Source organism: Narcine bancroftii, chromosome 9 (genome assembly GCF_036971445.1).
Source record: "Narcine bancroftii isolate sNarBan1 chromosome 9, sNarBan1.hap1, whole genome shotgun sequence".
Lineage (NCBI taxonomy): Eukaryota > Metazoa > Chordata > Chondrichthyes > Torpediniformes > Narcinidae > Narcine > Narcine bancroftii.
Genome location: NC_091477.1, coordinates 103,041,038 through 103,057,118, shown reverse-complemented (window position 1 = coordinate 103,057,118; position 16,081 = coordinate 103,041,038). Strand labels below are relative to the sequence as shown.

The 16,081-nt window shown below is 37.1% G+C and overlaps 2 protein-coding genes across 3 annotated transcripts in view; one reads left to right on the top strand and one right to left on the bottom strand.

The window, feature by feature from the left end:
* Positions 1–16,081, bottom strand: part of LOC138742545 (endothelin-converting enzyme 2-like) — a 215,691-nt gene that overhangs the window by 132,389 nt on the left and 67,221 nt on the right. The window lies entirely within an intron of this gene.
* The window catches only part of psmd2 (proteasome 26S subunit ubiquitin receptor, non-ATPase 2), a 50,584-nt gene that overhangs the window by 24,977 nt on the left and 9,526 nt on the right, over positions 1–16,081 (top strand). The window contains exons 13-18 of the mRNA XM_069897090.1: positions 12–174; positions 4,661–4,762; positions 6,805–6,950; positions 11,840–11,923; positions 14,915–15,083; positions 15,896–15,990. Of these exons, the coding sequence (XP_069753191.1) occupies positions 12–174; positions 4,661–4,762; positions 6,805–6,950; positions 11,840–11,923; positions 14,915–15,083; positions 15,896–15,990 (759 nt within the window). The remainder of the gene's footprint in view (positions 1–11; positions 175–4,660; positions 4,763–6,804; positions 6,951–11,839; positions 11,924–14,914; positions 15,084–15,895; positions 15,991–16,081) is intronic.

The window sequence follows — 16,081 nt, the reverse complement described above, 5'->3', positions numbered from 1 at the left end:
ATAATCTCTAGGTAATAGGTGTGACTGCTTTAGCATGTGGAATGATTGCAGTGGGGTCTTGCAATGGAGAAGTAAATTCCACCATCCTGGAAACTATAATGGAAAAATCTGAGCAGGAGTTGAAAGACACTTATGCAAGGTGGCTGCCATTAGGTCTAGGCCTTAACCATTTAGGTAAGAATATCTATTTCAGCAAAACAAACTAATAAAACATTTTCTTTATAGCATTTTGGATTTCTGCTGTTTTATTCAATAATTCTAAAAATTGGGTTAAAAGTGAAATTATGTCTTTAGTTAATGGGGTTTATGAGAAATGTAAGGAAATAATTGAATCTAGATGGCCAGATCTTGGAACAAAATATTTAGGTATTTGTGTGCAATTGGACTTGTCTAAATAGTTTAAATTAAATAGTTTAAATTAAATAGTTTAAATTAAATAGTTTAAATTAAATAGTTTAAATTAAATTGTTTAAATTAAATTGTTTAAATTAAATAGTTTAAATTAAATTGTTTAAATTAAATTGTTTAAATTAAATTGTTTAAATTAAATTGTTTAAATTAAATTGTTTAAATTAAATTGTTTATCTTTATTAAAGAAAATTAAAGAGGATTTAGAAAGATGGAATGTGTTTCCTACTACTTTGATAGGTAAAGTAAATTGTGTTAAGGTGAATGTTTTTCCTCAAATGCATATTTATTTCAATGGATTCTAATTTCAATTCCCCCACCCCCCCCCCCCCCAAAAATTAAGGAATTTCTGTGTTAGAAAATTTTATGGAAAGGGAAAATGGCTCGGGTTTCTTTGGAGAAATAGATGCGGAAATATGATTTGGAGGTTTACAGTTCCCCAATTTTATTTATTAATGCAAGTATGATTTAAATAATGTTCCAGCATGGGTGAATATAAAACTTGATAAAATAGGAGAAATAGATTCACAACATTTTATATATAAATGGAATGCAAGGTTGTTAATAGCAAATAGAGAATCACCCATACTGAAACATTTAATTGAACTTAGGAATAAAGATGATAAAGAGATAGAGGAAGAGGTTTAATGTCTGGAAGAACACCTTTATTTCAAAATTGACATTCCATTTTCTATGGAAAATAAAAAATTTAAAATCGTCAAAATCATAGTATTTAAAAAATTAAAGATTGTTTTGAGGCTGGGAAATTTATTACTTTTAATAGAATGAAGGAAAATTTTAAGATATTGGAAGATACAAATTTTGTTATTTATCAAATTAAGAGATTTTTTATGAAATTTTTGGTCAAGATTAGGTATTACCAATGGAGAGAGAAGTAGAATTATATTGTACTAGAGATGTAAAGAAATTTATTTCAGAGATGTATAAATTATTGCAAAAGAAGGCTCAAAAAGGAGTTCATAAATCAAGACATAAATGGAAGGTTTAAATAAGCAAATAGATGAACGTAGATGGATTCAGATATATGGAGAAAGTAGAAAAGTACAATAAAAGTGAAATATCTGTTCAATATAATTTTATATATCAGCTATATTTAATACCACACAAGTTAAATAATATGAACTATACTTGTCCACATCTAAAATATAAATCTGAATTAGAAGTTGGTACTTTGTATTCAACTTGGCAGTGTTTCACAGTTAAACCTTTTTGGTTTGAAATGAGTAATTTATTAGAACAAATAAATTCCTACGGAATCCAATGTTGTTTTTACTGGGAGGTATTAAAGGGATTAAACCTAAATTAAAAGTGAACATGTGTTCAAGTAAAAGTTGTTCAAATTGGCTTAGCAATAGCTAGAAAATGTATTGATATAAGCTGGAAGTCTGATATTGATTTGGGAATGGATGCATGGCAAGCAGAAGTTCAGAGTTATATTCCACTTGAGAGAATTACTTATAATTTAAGAGATAAATATACATTTTGGAAAATATGGAGTCCAAATTGACAAACTGTTAGTATTAAAATTTAAATGAATTCCGAATATTCCCTTTCTCTTGTAGGTCTCTCTATATTTAAAGGTATCGGAAAGTGAAGTACTATTGTGGTTTTCTTGTCCCTTCTTTTTTTTTCAGTTTGTCGGGGGTGCATGGATTAATAGGAGTTTTTTCATTTTTTTTATAAAATAACCACGTGTTTGAATTAAGTTTGATATATTGTAATATGTTTGATAAGTGGTTTTATTTTAAATAAAGTTTATTGAAAGGAACGAATTCTAGAAATTGGGTCCTTTCAGATTCAACACATGAAGACAGTAATGTTGTAATCTATTTGTTTCTAATTTTCAGGTGTATTTTGCTAATGTCAAGCAGTTGTAGCATAAAAATCTGTTTTATTTCTACTCTCAATTGATCTAATCTAGAATCTCAACTTAGTTTTTGGAGGGTGATATTCATTGTTCTTCGTTTCTACCTATTGACCATTGTCTAAGATGTATGATTCTCATGGTGTTCAGATTCATCGGAAGTTATTTCTGAAGAGTAAAAAGGAGTCAGCTAACTTGGTCATCTCACCTTGAGCTAACAACCTTGAGAGAAAGCATGGAGAAAGTTTGCGCTTATATTGCACTATAAATTTAATTTGCTTTGTTAGAAATATTAAGATTAGTTGCCTATGAGGTGAAAGGGTATTTTAAACATAGGATTGTTGGATAATGGTAGGATTAATTTTAATGAATAAAAATGTAATTTTTAAAAAATTATATAAATTAAACATTAATTAAAATTGCTGTTGTGCCAATAAAATCAAAGATGGGAATGAAGTTCAAGTGATTTAAAACAAAAAGTAAGAGAAGAAACATTTTGGTAAAATGCTGAGAAATATTTTTATTGTGAAATATTTTGCAGTACAATATTGTCAGTTTGACGATTGAATTTACCACGCGCTTTTGCATAGGATTGGTGGAAATGGAGAATATTAGCAAAAGTTGTGAATCCTCAGGTGGTTGAGAACATGTTGCTGACCCTACATTAAGGCAGATAAAACTAATTATAGTAAAGATAAATTTAAAACAGATTTGAAAGACAGCATTATGCATAGAAATACATAGGAGGAAAATAGGATAGGAAATAATTGAGGCCCTGTAAGTTGTATTTCAAAGAATAGGTGTGTTTATGCCAGAGCAGTGCTGAAGAATCCAATTTGCAGGAGAAAATTGAACTAATTTGTGCTATTGAAAAAGATTTTTGGTATTTTGGAATTAAATACAGTACGTTTCCCCATATCCAAAATTTGATTAACCAAAAAGTTCATTCGAACTTTTTATCGGCAAATGACATGATGTCACAGTTTAAACATTTTCTCCCGACATGCTCATGTGGCACTCTAACGTGCCATTTTGAATCGAACAGAGCTCTCGTGTATTGTACAATGGCAATGCTGCATTTATCTTATTTTGTAAGCAGAGATATCATTTTAAGGTAGGAATTAAACATTATTTCATGCTTGAAAAGCCTTCTGTGGTTTTTTTGTTGTTGTTTCACTGCTAATATAAGTATTCTGATGCTACTGGACTTAAAGCCATTATTTGGTTAATGCAAAAAATCCAGTTAACTGATACACTTCCAGTCCCAAGGTTTTCAGATAGGGGGAAATGTACTGTACGATGTTACACAAACAGAGAATATAAAAATATTAATTTAAAGCTCCACAAATGACTTAAGGAATACTTTGATCAGCAATTGTTTCTCATGGCTTGGTTGAATTCAATGGATGTGAAATATATCGAGCTGATAGTTGGCATTCCCTACTTGAGAGCCTTCATAGAATAAAAACGTAAGGATGGAAGCAGGAGAATTCATTCCTTTGATTATGTTTTGCCATTCAGTGAAATCACTGGAGATCTTTTAGGTGAGTGTCATTTTCCTGCATTAACCCTACATTCTGTGATTCTCTTTATTTAAAATGTAATCTCAGAATTGAGTTTACTCAGTAACTGAGTAATTTGCTGGATAAATTGAAGTATATTCATTGCATTCAATCTCTGAGAGAATGCCAAATATAAAATTCTCATATGTCTATCATAAATGGTTGTCCCTTATTTTGGAACTATGAACACTTCTTTTAGATACTGCCCCCCCCCAAAAAAAAACAGGGAAATATTAACTTGGAATTGATTCTGTCAAATTCCATAAGAATTTTGCATTTTTAAACAATAACTCATCTCGTTCTTCGTGCAAGTGGAGACCCCATTTGCTTATTCTTGCCTTGTGCAACAAACTGTAATCCCAGGAATAAATCTGTTTTTTTTTTTGCTGTGTTCCCTTTCAAAGTATATCCTTGGATAGGGTGACAAATATCTAGACATCTAGAATTGACTTCATCCCTCAATTAAAGATCAAAAATAGAAATGGTCAACAATTTGTTGACATCGAAGGTGACTATGGAATGGATCAGATGGGCTAAATGCTTGTATGTATTTCTGTATCTCTGAATTTTTCGTTGATGGCTAATGAAGGTATTCAACAAATACATAAAAAATGTTCTTTGAAAATGATGATTAAGCATTTTGTGCACCATTTAAATTTACTTCATTGCTCTTTTTTGATTTTTTTTTACCATTGTAACTTCACATTAGTAATTTGTTATATACGCAACTAAAATTGATCTTCAAAACAAAGCCATCTTATTTTGATTTTTTTTAAAAGCTACTGTATTTATTTGTGGTTCACAGGAAAAGGAGAGATAATTGAGGCAATGTTGGCTGCTCTAGAGGTGGTCCCTGAACCCTTTCGCAGTTTTGCCAACACTTTGGTTGACGTTTGTGCATATGCAGGTTAGTCTGGATACAATTCAGGCCAATTTAATGTAAGTGTCAATCTTTCATCTAAGAACCCATTTCTTGGGTAATGCATTTTCATCCTTTTTTAGCAGAATATAGTTTAATTTTGTGAGAATAGACTGGTATGATATACTTTTGGTGCCATAAGACAAACAAAGAATCATCATGAACATTGCCCGTGGGGGCCCCTAACAACAAACAAAAAAGAGGAGCAAAAGAGAGTTCTTTTCCTGTAGATTCACCTCCAGCACTTTGGCTGCCTTTGTAGCCACTCAAAACCCTGTCCTATCTGTTGGCAACCTGAGCTCCAAGTCCAAAACTCCAATACGATCAGGAAGGATTCAGCACCAGAGGCCCTTCTTGTCTTCAGCACCCATTTGAATCTCAAATCTGATACCTGGTTTCCATGAGCCAGTCTCCAGCAGCCCCAGACTCTGTAGATCTTTTGATAGCAAGTCACCAACTGCTTGCAACTTGTGTGGGCCCTTCAGCTGCTGACCCCCTTGCTCTCCGCTTCCATGGTCATCTTGCCTATCGAGTTGTCTCCCGTGCTTCTCTTTCTCAGTGTTGGGCTGAGCAGGGGCTGTTTTCCCTGTTTCTGGTGCCCCTGGTCTGCTGTTCCTCTGGAGTTTGCAACCCCTCCTGATATGCTGCCCAACACAGATACCACCATCATAGGCACAGGGCTCCGTGGTTGCAGAATCTTTTATTTAAAAAAAAAAGTCAGCTCCTTTAGCAGGCTGTTTTAAAGTCTATGCCGAGGGTCGGCATAAGGACCAGACAGTTGGACTCTGCAAAGCAGGGCTGGGTCTTTGCTCTCCCACATCTCTGGGTCTGTACCAGCGACAGCGCTGCCGTTCCTGCATCTCCAGCAGTGACACCATTTATTTCATTGTTTAGTGATCCATTTCTAACTGTTCTCTCATTTTTATGAAGTGGATTTTATACATTTATTTAAAAGTTTGTGTAATTAGTTGCAGATAAATTAAATTTTTAAATTTAGACATACAGCACAGAAACAGGCCATTTCAGCCCACCCAATTAACCAACAACCCCCATAAATTTTGAAGGGTGGGAAGAAACCAGAGCCCCTGGAGAAAACCCACGCAGACATGGGGAGAATGTACAAGCTCCTTACAGACAGCACATCATTTGATGTAACAGCATTGCACTAACCATGCCACATCATTATGAATTGTCATTAGTATGTTTTTATCTTGATGGTGTCAAGATGAAAGGATAGATTATCTTTCTTGGTGCTTGCCAGTTCATGATATTAGCTGCCCTTCCTTGATTTGTACTCCTTTGAAGAAGAAACAGAACATCAATTGAAGTTCCGGAACTACAAAAGAGTACAAAAGAAAATCAATAAAGTGCTCAAATAAGAGTCCTTATCGAGCTGAGGTTAAGGGACGAAAGAAAGGTAGCGGAGGTGCTTTTCAAAAAGTTTCCTCCTCCTACTGCAATGATGTCCACTGAATATCCTAGAAATGTTGAGCACATTTCCCATACATTCCCATTGAGGTAATCTCTCAATTCAGAAAATTTTAGGTCATTAACTGGTTTTGAGCCATTCCATCACCACTATTGCTAATATTTAAGTGATAGGATAGCAACTAATATTCTGTTTATATTCAGAGAGCCATGTGACCTAGCAAGGCAAGTGGTAATCCATATTTTCTCCTCTGTTGCTACACCATCTAATACGAGGGTAATAAGGACCAGGTAAATTCAGTACCTTTTCCTTTGAAAAGGAAATGACCTCCCAATATATACAATGAAATGATTTTGCAACCACTGTTGCATTTACATTAACTTAATATTCAATATTAACTTGCTATACTGAGTTATCCTAGACTTCTATTGCACTGTTAAATTCTTAACATTCAACCAAACATAAGCATGGGAGCTGCTCTTCTACCTGCTGTTTTGTTAGATAAATGCATGTGGCAAGATAATTGGGAGGAAATTTGTTATTTTTGGAATAATTTGTGGCCTGTATTATGTATTTCCGTTATTCACTTACAATTCTACAGGTTCTGGTAATGTCCTGAAAGTCCAACAGTTACTTCACATTTGTAGTGAGCATTTTGATTCGAAAGAGAAAGATGATGATAAAGACAAGAAGAAAGAGAAAGATAAGGACAAAAAAGAAAATGCTGCAGATATGGGAGCACACCAGGTATTAATTAAAATGTCAAGTTTCTTATCATCTGATTGTGCAAGTACAACCTGACGAAACTGCGTTCTCTGGTCCTCAGTGCAAAACTCGTGGACATGCAACCAGACATAACTCACGTACAAAGAAGCAACACATATGCAGGACAAGTATTTCATCTATACAAATAACTAAATAAATATTGTTTCATGATTATGAAAGTCTTGGATGGTTAGTGTGAGTAGCTACTTTGGTTGTTCAGCATTTTCACTGCCTATGGGAAGAAGCTCAGATTTTGAGATTTGTTGTCAAGAGTGCATTCAGTACATGACATCACATACAACCCTGAGATTCCTTTTTTCCTATGGGCGGCGCAGAACTACCACTAATTGGTAGTGCAAAAAATAAACTATACACAGCGTAAACATGAAAACAAATAAAAGAACTGTAAACAGATAAACTGTGCAATACAGAGAGTACAAAAGAAAATCAATAAAGTGCTCAAATAAGAGTCCTTAAATGAGTCTGATTGCATTTATTAAGAAGTCTGATGGTGGAGAGGGAGCAGATTTTCCTGAACCTGGTGATGCAAGTCTTGTGGTATCTATACACAAAAACAGAGCATGTGCTGGATGGTGTGGGTCTTTGATGAGTGCAGCTGCCCTCCGCCTGGTGCTTCTGTGTCTGGTACTGGGTCTGATACCCCTGTATCTTTTCCCTGTGCAGGGTGGAAGAGGTCCTTAATGATTTTGCGTGCCCTCTTCAGACAGCGAACCCTGGTAGATCACATCAATGGGGGGAAGGGGAGGAGGGAGACTCCAGAGGTCCATTCAGCCACTGTTATGGTCCTGCAGATTGACCTCCGATCCATTTCTCTGCAGCAGCAACCATACCACACTGTGATGCAGCCACCCAGGGCGCTCTTGATGGAGCTCCTATAGAAGGTTGACATAATGGTGACTGGTAGCCTTGCCCGCTTCAGTCTTCTCCGGAAGTGCAGTCGGTGTTTCACTTTCCTAACAAGTGAGGAGATGATGGAAAATATTAATTGAAAATTGGTATCTAATTGTTAATGTTATCATGATGAAAGCCGACTATGAAAGTGCAGCCGTTTCGTTGAAATTGAGATACTGAATTATTTCAATTCCACTTAATTTTTAAAAAAACTTTGATAGAATTTGAGAAAGGGGTGAGAGAGTGAGCTATAAATCGCACATTCGTTTGAAATTTCTTTGAATGCAAAGAGGCTCTTTGGACTAGTGAACAACTGCAAAATCCACCAAATGATTTGTTTTAGTTTTGAATAACTTCTTTAACATATTATTCAGATTAATTCTTAATGAATTTTTTTTTGCAATTTTTGTGAATCTCTGAACCATAGAACATTACAGCACAGAAACAGGCCTCTTCGGCCCTCCTAGTCTGTGCCAAACCATTTTTTTTTTGCCTAGTCCAAATCCATAGTCCTCCATACCTCTTCCATCCATGTACCTGTCCAAATGTTAAAACTGAGCCCTCATTCACCACTTCAGATGGAAGCTCTTTCCACACCCCCCACCACTCACTCACTGTGTGAAGAAGTTCCCCCTTGTATTCCCCCTAAACCTTTCCCTTTTCACTCTTAACCCATGTCCTCTGGCTTGTATCTCACCTACCCTCACTGGGAAAAGGCTATCTACATTTACTCTTGTCTATTCATTTCAAATATCTCTATCAAATCTTCTCTCATTCTTCTATGCTTCAGGGAATAAAGTCCTAACCTTTTTAATCTTTCCCTCTAACTCAGTTCCTGAAGTCCAGGCAACATCCTAGTAATTCTTCTTTGCACGCTCTCTACCATATTGATATCTTTCCCTAGTTAGTGACCAAAACTTCATGTAGTACTCCAAATTTGATATCATCATTGTCTTATACAACTTTAACATATCGTCCCAACTCCTTTACTCAGTACTTTGATTTATGAAGGCTAATATGCTAAAAGCTCTATCCACCCGTGATGCCACTTTCAGGGAATTATGTGTCTGTATTCCCAGATCCTTCTTCTAGTGCCCTACCATTACTATATATGTCTTTTCTTAGTTTGTCCTTCCAGAATGCAACACCTCACACTTGTCTGCATAAAATTCCATCTGCCATTTTTCAGCTCATTATTCCAGCTGGTCCAGATCCCTCTGCAAGCTTTGAAAACCTTCGCAGTCCACATTAGCTCCAATCTTAGTGTCATCTGCAAACTTGCTGATCCAATTTAGCACATTGTCATCCAGATTATTGATATAGATAACAATTAACAATGGTCCCAGCACTGATCCTTGAGGCACACCACTACTCACAGGCTTCTAGTCTGAGAAGCAATCATCTGCCACCTTCTCTCTGGCTTCTCCAATCCAGCCATTTGTCAAATCAAGATCACTACTTCACCATGAATACCTAGCATCTGAACCTTTGTGACTAACCTCCTATGTGGGATCTTGTCAAAGGCCTTACTGAAGTCCATGTAGAATTCATGCATAGCCTTCAACTTTGCAGTTAATCTCAAAAAATTCTTAGATTGGTTAAACACAACCTATCATGCACAAACCCATGTTGACTATCCCTGATCAGTCCATAGCTATCCAAGTAATTGTATATCCAACCTCTTAGAACACCTTCCAATAATTTACCTACTACTGCCATCAGGCTCACCAGCCTATAATTTCCAGTGTTACTTCTGTAGCCTTTTTAAATAACAGAGCAGTGTGAGCTACCCTCCAATCCTCTGGCACCACACCCATGGCTAAGGACATTTTAAATATTTCTGCCACAGAGACCCGGCAATTTCTAAACTAGCCTCTGTCAAAGTCTGAGGGAATATCTTGTCAGGCCCTGGGGATTTATCTACCCTTATTTGCTTTAAGACAGCAAGCACTTCCTCTTTAACGTATAGATTCCATGGCCTCGTTGCTTGTTTTCCTTACTTCCCACGACTCTGTGCCCTTTTCCTGAGTGACTACTGATGGGGGAAAAAAAAATTTAAGACCTCCCCCATCTGTTTTGGCTCCACACAAAACCAACCACTCTGATCTTCAAGGAGACCAATTTTGTCCCTTGCTATCCTTTTGCTCTTAATACACCTGTAGAAACCCTTTGGATTTTCATTCACGTTGTCTGTCAAAGCAACCTCATGTCTTTTAGCTTTCCTAATTTATTTCTTGATGTTTTTCTTGCATTTTTTATACTTTTCAAATACCTCATTTCCTCCATGTTGCCTATACCTGCTATACACCTCTTCTGAACCAGATCCCCAATATCTCTCAAAAATCAAGGTTCCCCATGCCGTCTAACTTTTGTCTTTGATTCTGACAGAAACATACTGACTTTCTACTCTCAAAATTTAATATTTGAAGATCCTCCACTTACCTTGCACATCCTTGACAGAAAACAGTTTATCTCAAATCCATGTATTCTAGATCCTTTCATATTTCCTCAAAATTGGCCTTTCTCCAATTTAGAATCTCAACCCGAGACCCAGATCCAAAATGTTCCTCTACTTCTGTCATCTGTCTTGTGTCGTTCCCTAATAGGAGATCTAGTATTGCACTCTCTCTCGTTGGTTCCTCTATATATTGATTTAGAAAACTTTTCTGAACACATTTGACGAACTCCAAGCCATCCAACCCTTTTACAGTATGGGAGTCCCAGTCAATATGTGGAAAGTTTAAATCTCCTATTATCACAAACTCGTGTTTCCTGCAGCTGTCTGCTATCTCTACAGATTTTATCCTCCAATTCTCACTGACTATTGGGTGGTCTATAATACAACCCCATGAATGTGGTCATACCTTTCCCGTACCTCAGATCCACCTTAGATGAGCCCTCTAATCTGTCCTGCTGTGATATTTTCCCTGATGAGTAATGCCACTTCTCCCCTTTTCTGTCGTGTCTAAAGCAACAGAAGCCCGGAACATTGAGCTGCCAGTCCTGCCCCCTCCTGCAACCAAGTTTCACTAATGGCCATAATGTCATAATTCCACGTACCAATCCACACTCTAAGCTTATCAGCTTTCCCTACAATACTCCTTGCATTGAAATAAATGCACCTGAGAACATTTCCACCACATTTAATGTGGTGCATGCAATTTTGAAATCATCTTCCCCCCCCCCCGCCCTTCTATCTGCTCTCGGACTCTGGTTCCTCTCCTTCTGCAAATCTAATTTAAACCCATGGAGCAGCACTAGCAGACCTTCCTGCAAGAATATTAATCCCTTTCTAATTCAGATGCAAACTGTCCCATCAGAACAGGTCCCACCTTCCCTGGAAGAGAGTCCAATGATCCAGAAACCTGAAGCCTTCCCTCCTACAGCATGTCTTTAGCCACATGTTAAGCTGCATAATCCATCTAGCACGTTCTGGAGATCCTGAACTCTCCTTGTAGGACCTCCACACCTTTCCTTCCCATGTCATTGGTCCTGATATGATATCTGGCCGCTCACCCTCCCTCCTGAGAATGTCATGAACTTGATCGAAAATATCTTGGGCCTTTGCACCAGGGAGGCCACATACCATCCGCGACACGCTGTCTCTTCCACAGTACCTCTTTGTGTCTCCCTATCACTATAGAAGGAGTCGACCTCATGCAATGGGATAAAAAGAAACATTCCAGATGAATTGCCCTGACAGTCATTCATTATCAACTGCAATTGACTTTACAAATAATGTGCATCCTATTATTTTAATTCTGGGCAATATATATCCAAAAATATTATTTATTATGGCTACCTTTGTTCCTAGTTCACTTAAAATGTTAAGAGTTTTAATTGTGTATTTAAAAAAAAAAGGAAAATGCAGGTGAGTTACAGTACAATGACCTTGGTTATCAGAAATGATTAAGAATCAACAGCCAAGTACAATTATTTTGCAATTTATTATTTTTAAGGGAGTAGCAGTGCTTGGTATTGCTTTAATTGCCATGGGAGAAGAGATTGGAGCAGAAATGGCTCTGCGGACATTTGGACATCTTGTAAGTTCCGTGATACTTTTGATAAATGCAGGTTTGAAATTGTTGTTTTCAAAATATAGTTTTAAAATAAATCTCGTTTACAAGGCACAACTTTCCCAATTCAGTATCAAATGAAACTCTATCTTTTTAATGAAATAAGTTAAAACTAGACCCATGTTGTATTTGCATTAAATAAATTTATAGTCATGCTTCAAGATTCAATTTATTGTCATATAATAAAAGCAGTGTAATATTACATGAAATTGTTTCTGTCTGCTGTAAGGCAGAATTTGCCCGAAGCACCTCTTGCAGTCAGAGAAAGCGAAGCAAAAGAGCGATTTTTTTTTTTTTTTTTTCCCCCCTTCCCCCCACCCCCCATCCCCGAGTCACTAAGTGTCTATGAGTTCGTCTTCAGTGAACCCTCAGTCTCCACAGCCACACAGATTCCAGTCCAGACTGCTCCAGATCCCAATCTCCACTACGATTAGGATCCCTTCAGTGCCTTCTGCACCCTCTCACATCCTGGTTCTGATACCTGGTACCACTTCAGCCAGTTTTGAGCCAATCTCCAGTAGTGCATAGATTGGTGCAAGTCCTTTGACTGCAGTCTCCAGCAGCCCATTGCCTCTAGGTTCCTTGCCTTGAGTCACCAACAGCTTCCTGCCTGTGTGGGTCCTTCAACCACAGAACCCCTCATTAGTCCACTGCCATGGTCACCATCCCTTGGGTCCTCTCTGCTTCTCAGATTGGGGGTTTTCAGGTACCCTGCGCTAGTCTTCCACTTCCCCGGTGTCTGCAACCCTTCGTTGCCGCTGCTGATCATAGATGCTGCCTTCTTGGGCGCAGATCCCGTAGTGTACAGACTTGACGGCAGCTGGTCTGAGCGGTTGGACCCCACAGGAGCGCTGACTCCGCTTTGCGCTCTCCCCGGGTCTGCACCAGCAACAGCGTTGCCATTACAGCAGCTCCTGCAGTGCCACCATTTTACCTTATCTCAGTAACTAACTAGCAGAACCTGGACTCTTAAGTGGTTCCACACTCCTGCTGGTCCAAAAAAAGTGACTGCACTCTTCTCATAGGGTTCAGTTTTATTTTAAAACTGGCTAGAGAAAGCAGAACAAATGCAAACTAATTTTCTTTACCATTTAATTACTTTATAGTGTTTAAGCATTTATTTTTATGTATGACAATTTTTTTGAATATTTTTAATTTTTGAAGTTGTTGAATAGTTATGAATGTCAGCGAGCATTGGGGCAGTGAACTTGCTGCTCAAGTTTAACATGCTCCCAAAGCAGCTTGGCAACAGATGAACCCGGCATTATATTGAATACCACATAATCCACACATGTCAAACTCAGGCCCGCGGGCCAAATTTGGCCCGCGATATAATTATATTTGGTCCGCAAGATCATATCAAATACGTATTAGAGCTGGCCCGTTGGCCAGCTGTGCATGCGCTATACTGCGCCAGTATAGCGCATGCACAGCTAATACTACAAATCCCAGAATGCTTTGCAAATGTGTTGGCGTCAGCCCGCTAATCGCCCCCACCTCCTCTGTTTACTTGCATTAGCATCTGCGACCTGTCACCTAACTCACATGTAATAAACCCCTTACGAAAAATGGCCAAACCAAAGACAGAAAACAGGACCTTTCAAGACAGGTGGGAGGCAGACTATATGTTCATCATTTTAAAAGACAAACCTGTTTGTCATTGAAGCAAGTTGTTATTTTTTTGACTTGTTGGCTTGTGAAAAAAAATACATTTAAAAGGAGCTTAAAGGCTATAGAGAAATATTATTTATTGAATATTTTATTTCTCATTTGTTAATGCTTCTTCTGGAAAGAGTTTAACCAAAACTATTATTAAACATTTATTTTAATAAGAAAAAGTTTAACATTACATATGTTGAAAGAAGAGAGAACATGCAGATGTTGTTGAAAATTTTCAATAAATATTTAGTTTGGCCCACGACTTAGTCCAAGTTTTTAATTTTGGCCCTCTGTGAATTTGAGTTTGACACCCCTGACCTAATCACTGGGGGAAGATTGAGGGGGATCCCTTATTCAACTCCCCAACATTCTCACCCCATCTGTATCTCCAACTCAATACAAGAGCATGTTTCTCAGGCGTTTGGCTGCGTTTGGTCTCAGGACAAAATAATCCAATTTAATTTTGCTTGTCTTTTTTTCTAATTTGACCTGCCAATCAGAAAGCCTCTTCACACTAATCCCATTCTCCTGTATCTGCACTTTTCTTAACCATGTTCAAAAGTATTTTTAAACATTACATTTACATAATTCAATTTCCTGAGATGATCAGTGACCAAAGGCCAATTCAGGTAAACTGTTCAAGATTCTGGTCTGGTCCCTCAATTGATCAGGCACTTTTCAGAAGTTTCCAAACCTTTTTAATATTTCTTTCTTTCACATACAATATTATAATTTTGCATTAGCATAACACTTTCTTAAAAGGGTGAAAGGAATCACTATTATGTAATTTTATGTAAAAAGACTTCATCACATTCAACCTTACTCCCCACTCCCTGAATTAAAATAATGACCCTCTTATTATTTCTGTTTACACAAAGAAATATGGTTACATTGTGACAAAAGTAATATGCCCATGCTCCAGAGATCTTGACTATTGATGCAGTTACAGTATATAAGCTCAAATTCCAAAATGATTTTTGGGGCAATTGATTGGCTCAAAAATCTAGCTGGGTTACAGAAGTCGTTTAGGGAAGGAAATCTAAGTTTACCTGATCATTCAATGTTTTCAACAATGTAGGTTTAGTGCTTCACTAACATTTAAAATGTCAAAGCAAGGAAGTTTGAGATGGACAGTAATTGCTGGCTTGTTCAGTGGCACATTTCACCAAAACAAATTATTCTGCTGACACCAGTGGCATAATGTTGATAATGTAAAATAAAACTTAAAACCGAAGTCTACAAAAAAAACTGTAGTTTTCTAACTCCAAGACCTGTGATTTTTTTTTTTTTATATGTTAGTTACGGTATGGTGAGCCGACTTTAAGACGTGCTGTACCTTTGGCACTGGCATTAATTTCAGTCTCTAATCCACGGTTGAGCATACTGGACACTTTGAGCAAGTTCTCTCATGACGCTGACGCAGAGGTTTCTCATAATTCTATCTTTGCAATGGGTATGGTTGGAAGTGGTAAGTAATGTACAGTAATGTTATATGACTAAAGGCATTCATTCAGTAGTTGAAACGATAGAATAAAGCAATGGTTCTCAACGGTTATTTTCCACTCTTTAAGTAATCGCTATTCCATTGGTGCTCTGTGATGAGTAAGGGATTGCTTAAGGTGGAAGGGAAGGTTGAGAACCATTGCTCGAGTCCCAAATGTTACTGAAATATTTTGCTTGAAAAAAAAATTGTTATTGGCCTTTGGCGTCATGAAACTGTGCACATTACGAGTCATTTAGATACGATTAAAACACTGGTTTTCAAACTTTTTCTTTCTACCCACATACCATCTTAACCATTCCCTTACTCATCACAGAGCACCTAGGGCATAGGGAATACTTAAAGTGGTATGTGATTGGAAAGAAAAAGGTTGAAAATCACTGCTCTAAAAGACAGCGCGAAAAAGAACATAAAATTATTGTCAAAATTGTTGTTATTCCTAGAAATTCTGGGAAACAGTTCATAAATGGTCCCCACATTTTGAAAATTCTTATTTGTATCGATTACAGAGCATCAGATTTTCTCCAGGTTAAGTCAATACATTATTCGCATACAATCATTATGCATTAAAAATTACCGTTTTGAAAATCATTTAATGTTAAACTCAAAAACCTAATTTCAGTTTATGCACCTCAGTGTTTGCATATTGTGGTATCCATAAGCTCTTTTTTTTAAGCTTTACTTCTTGTCAGGATGAGTGAGTTTTCATTTTAAGACTTTATGAAATAAATTCAGTGAATGGCTATATTTGATACACTTTGCTGTCCTATCTTTTTAAGGTACCAACAATGCCCGATTGGCTGCTATGCTGAGGCAATTAGCACAGTACCATGCAAAGGATCCAAATAATCTGTTCATGGTTAGAATAGCGCAGGTGGGTGCATAGTTCTTGCATCAGTACATCATAATTACCGTATATTTCGATGTATAAGTTGAGTCATGAAACACAAAAAAATCTCAAAAAA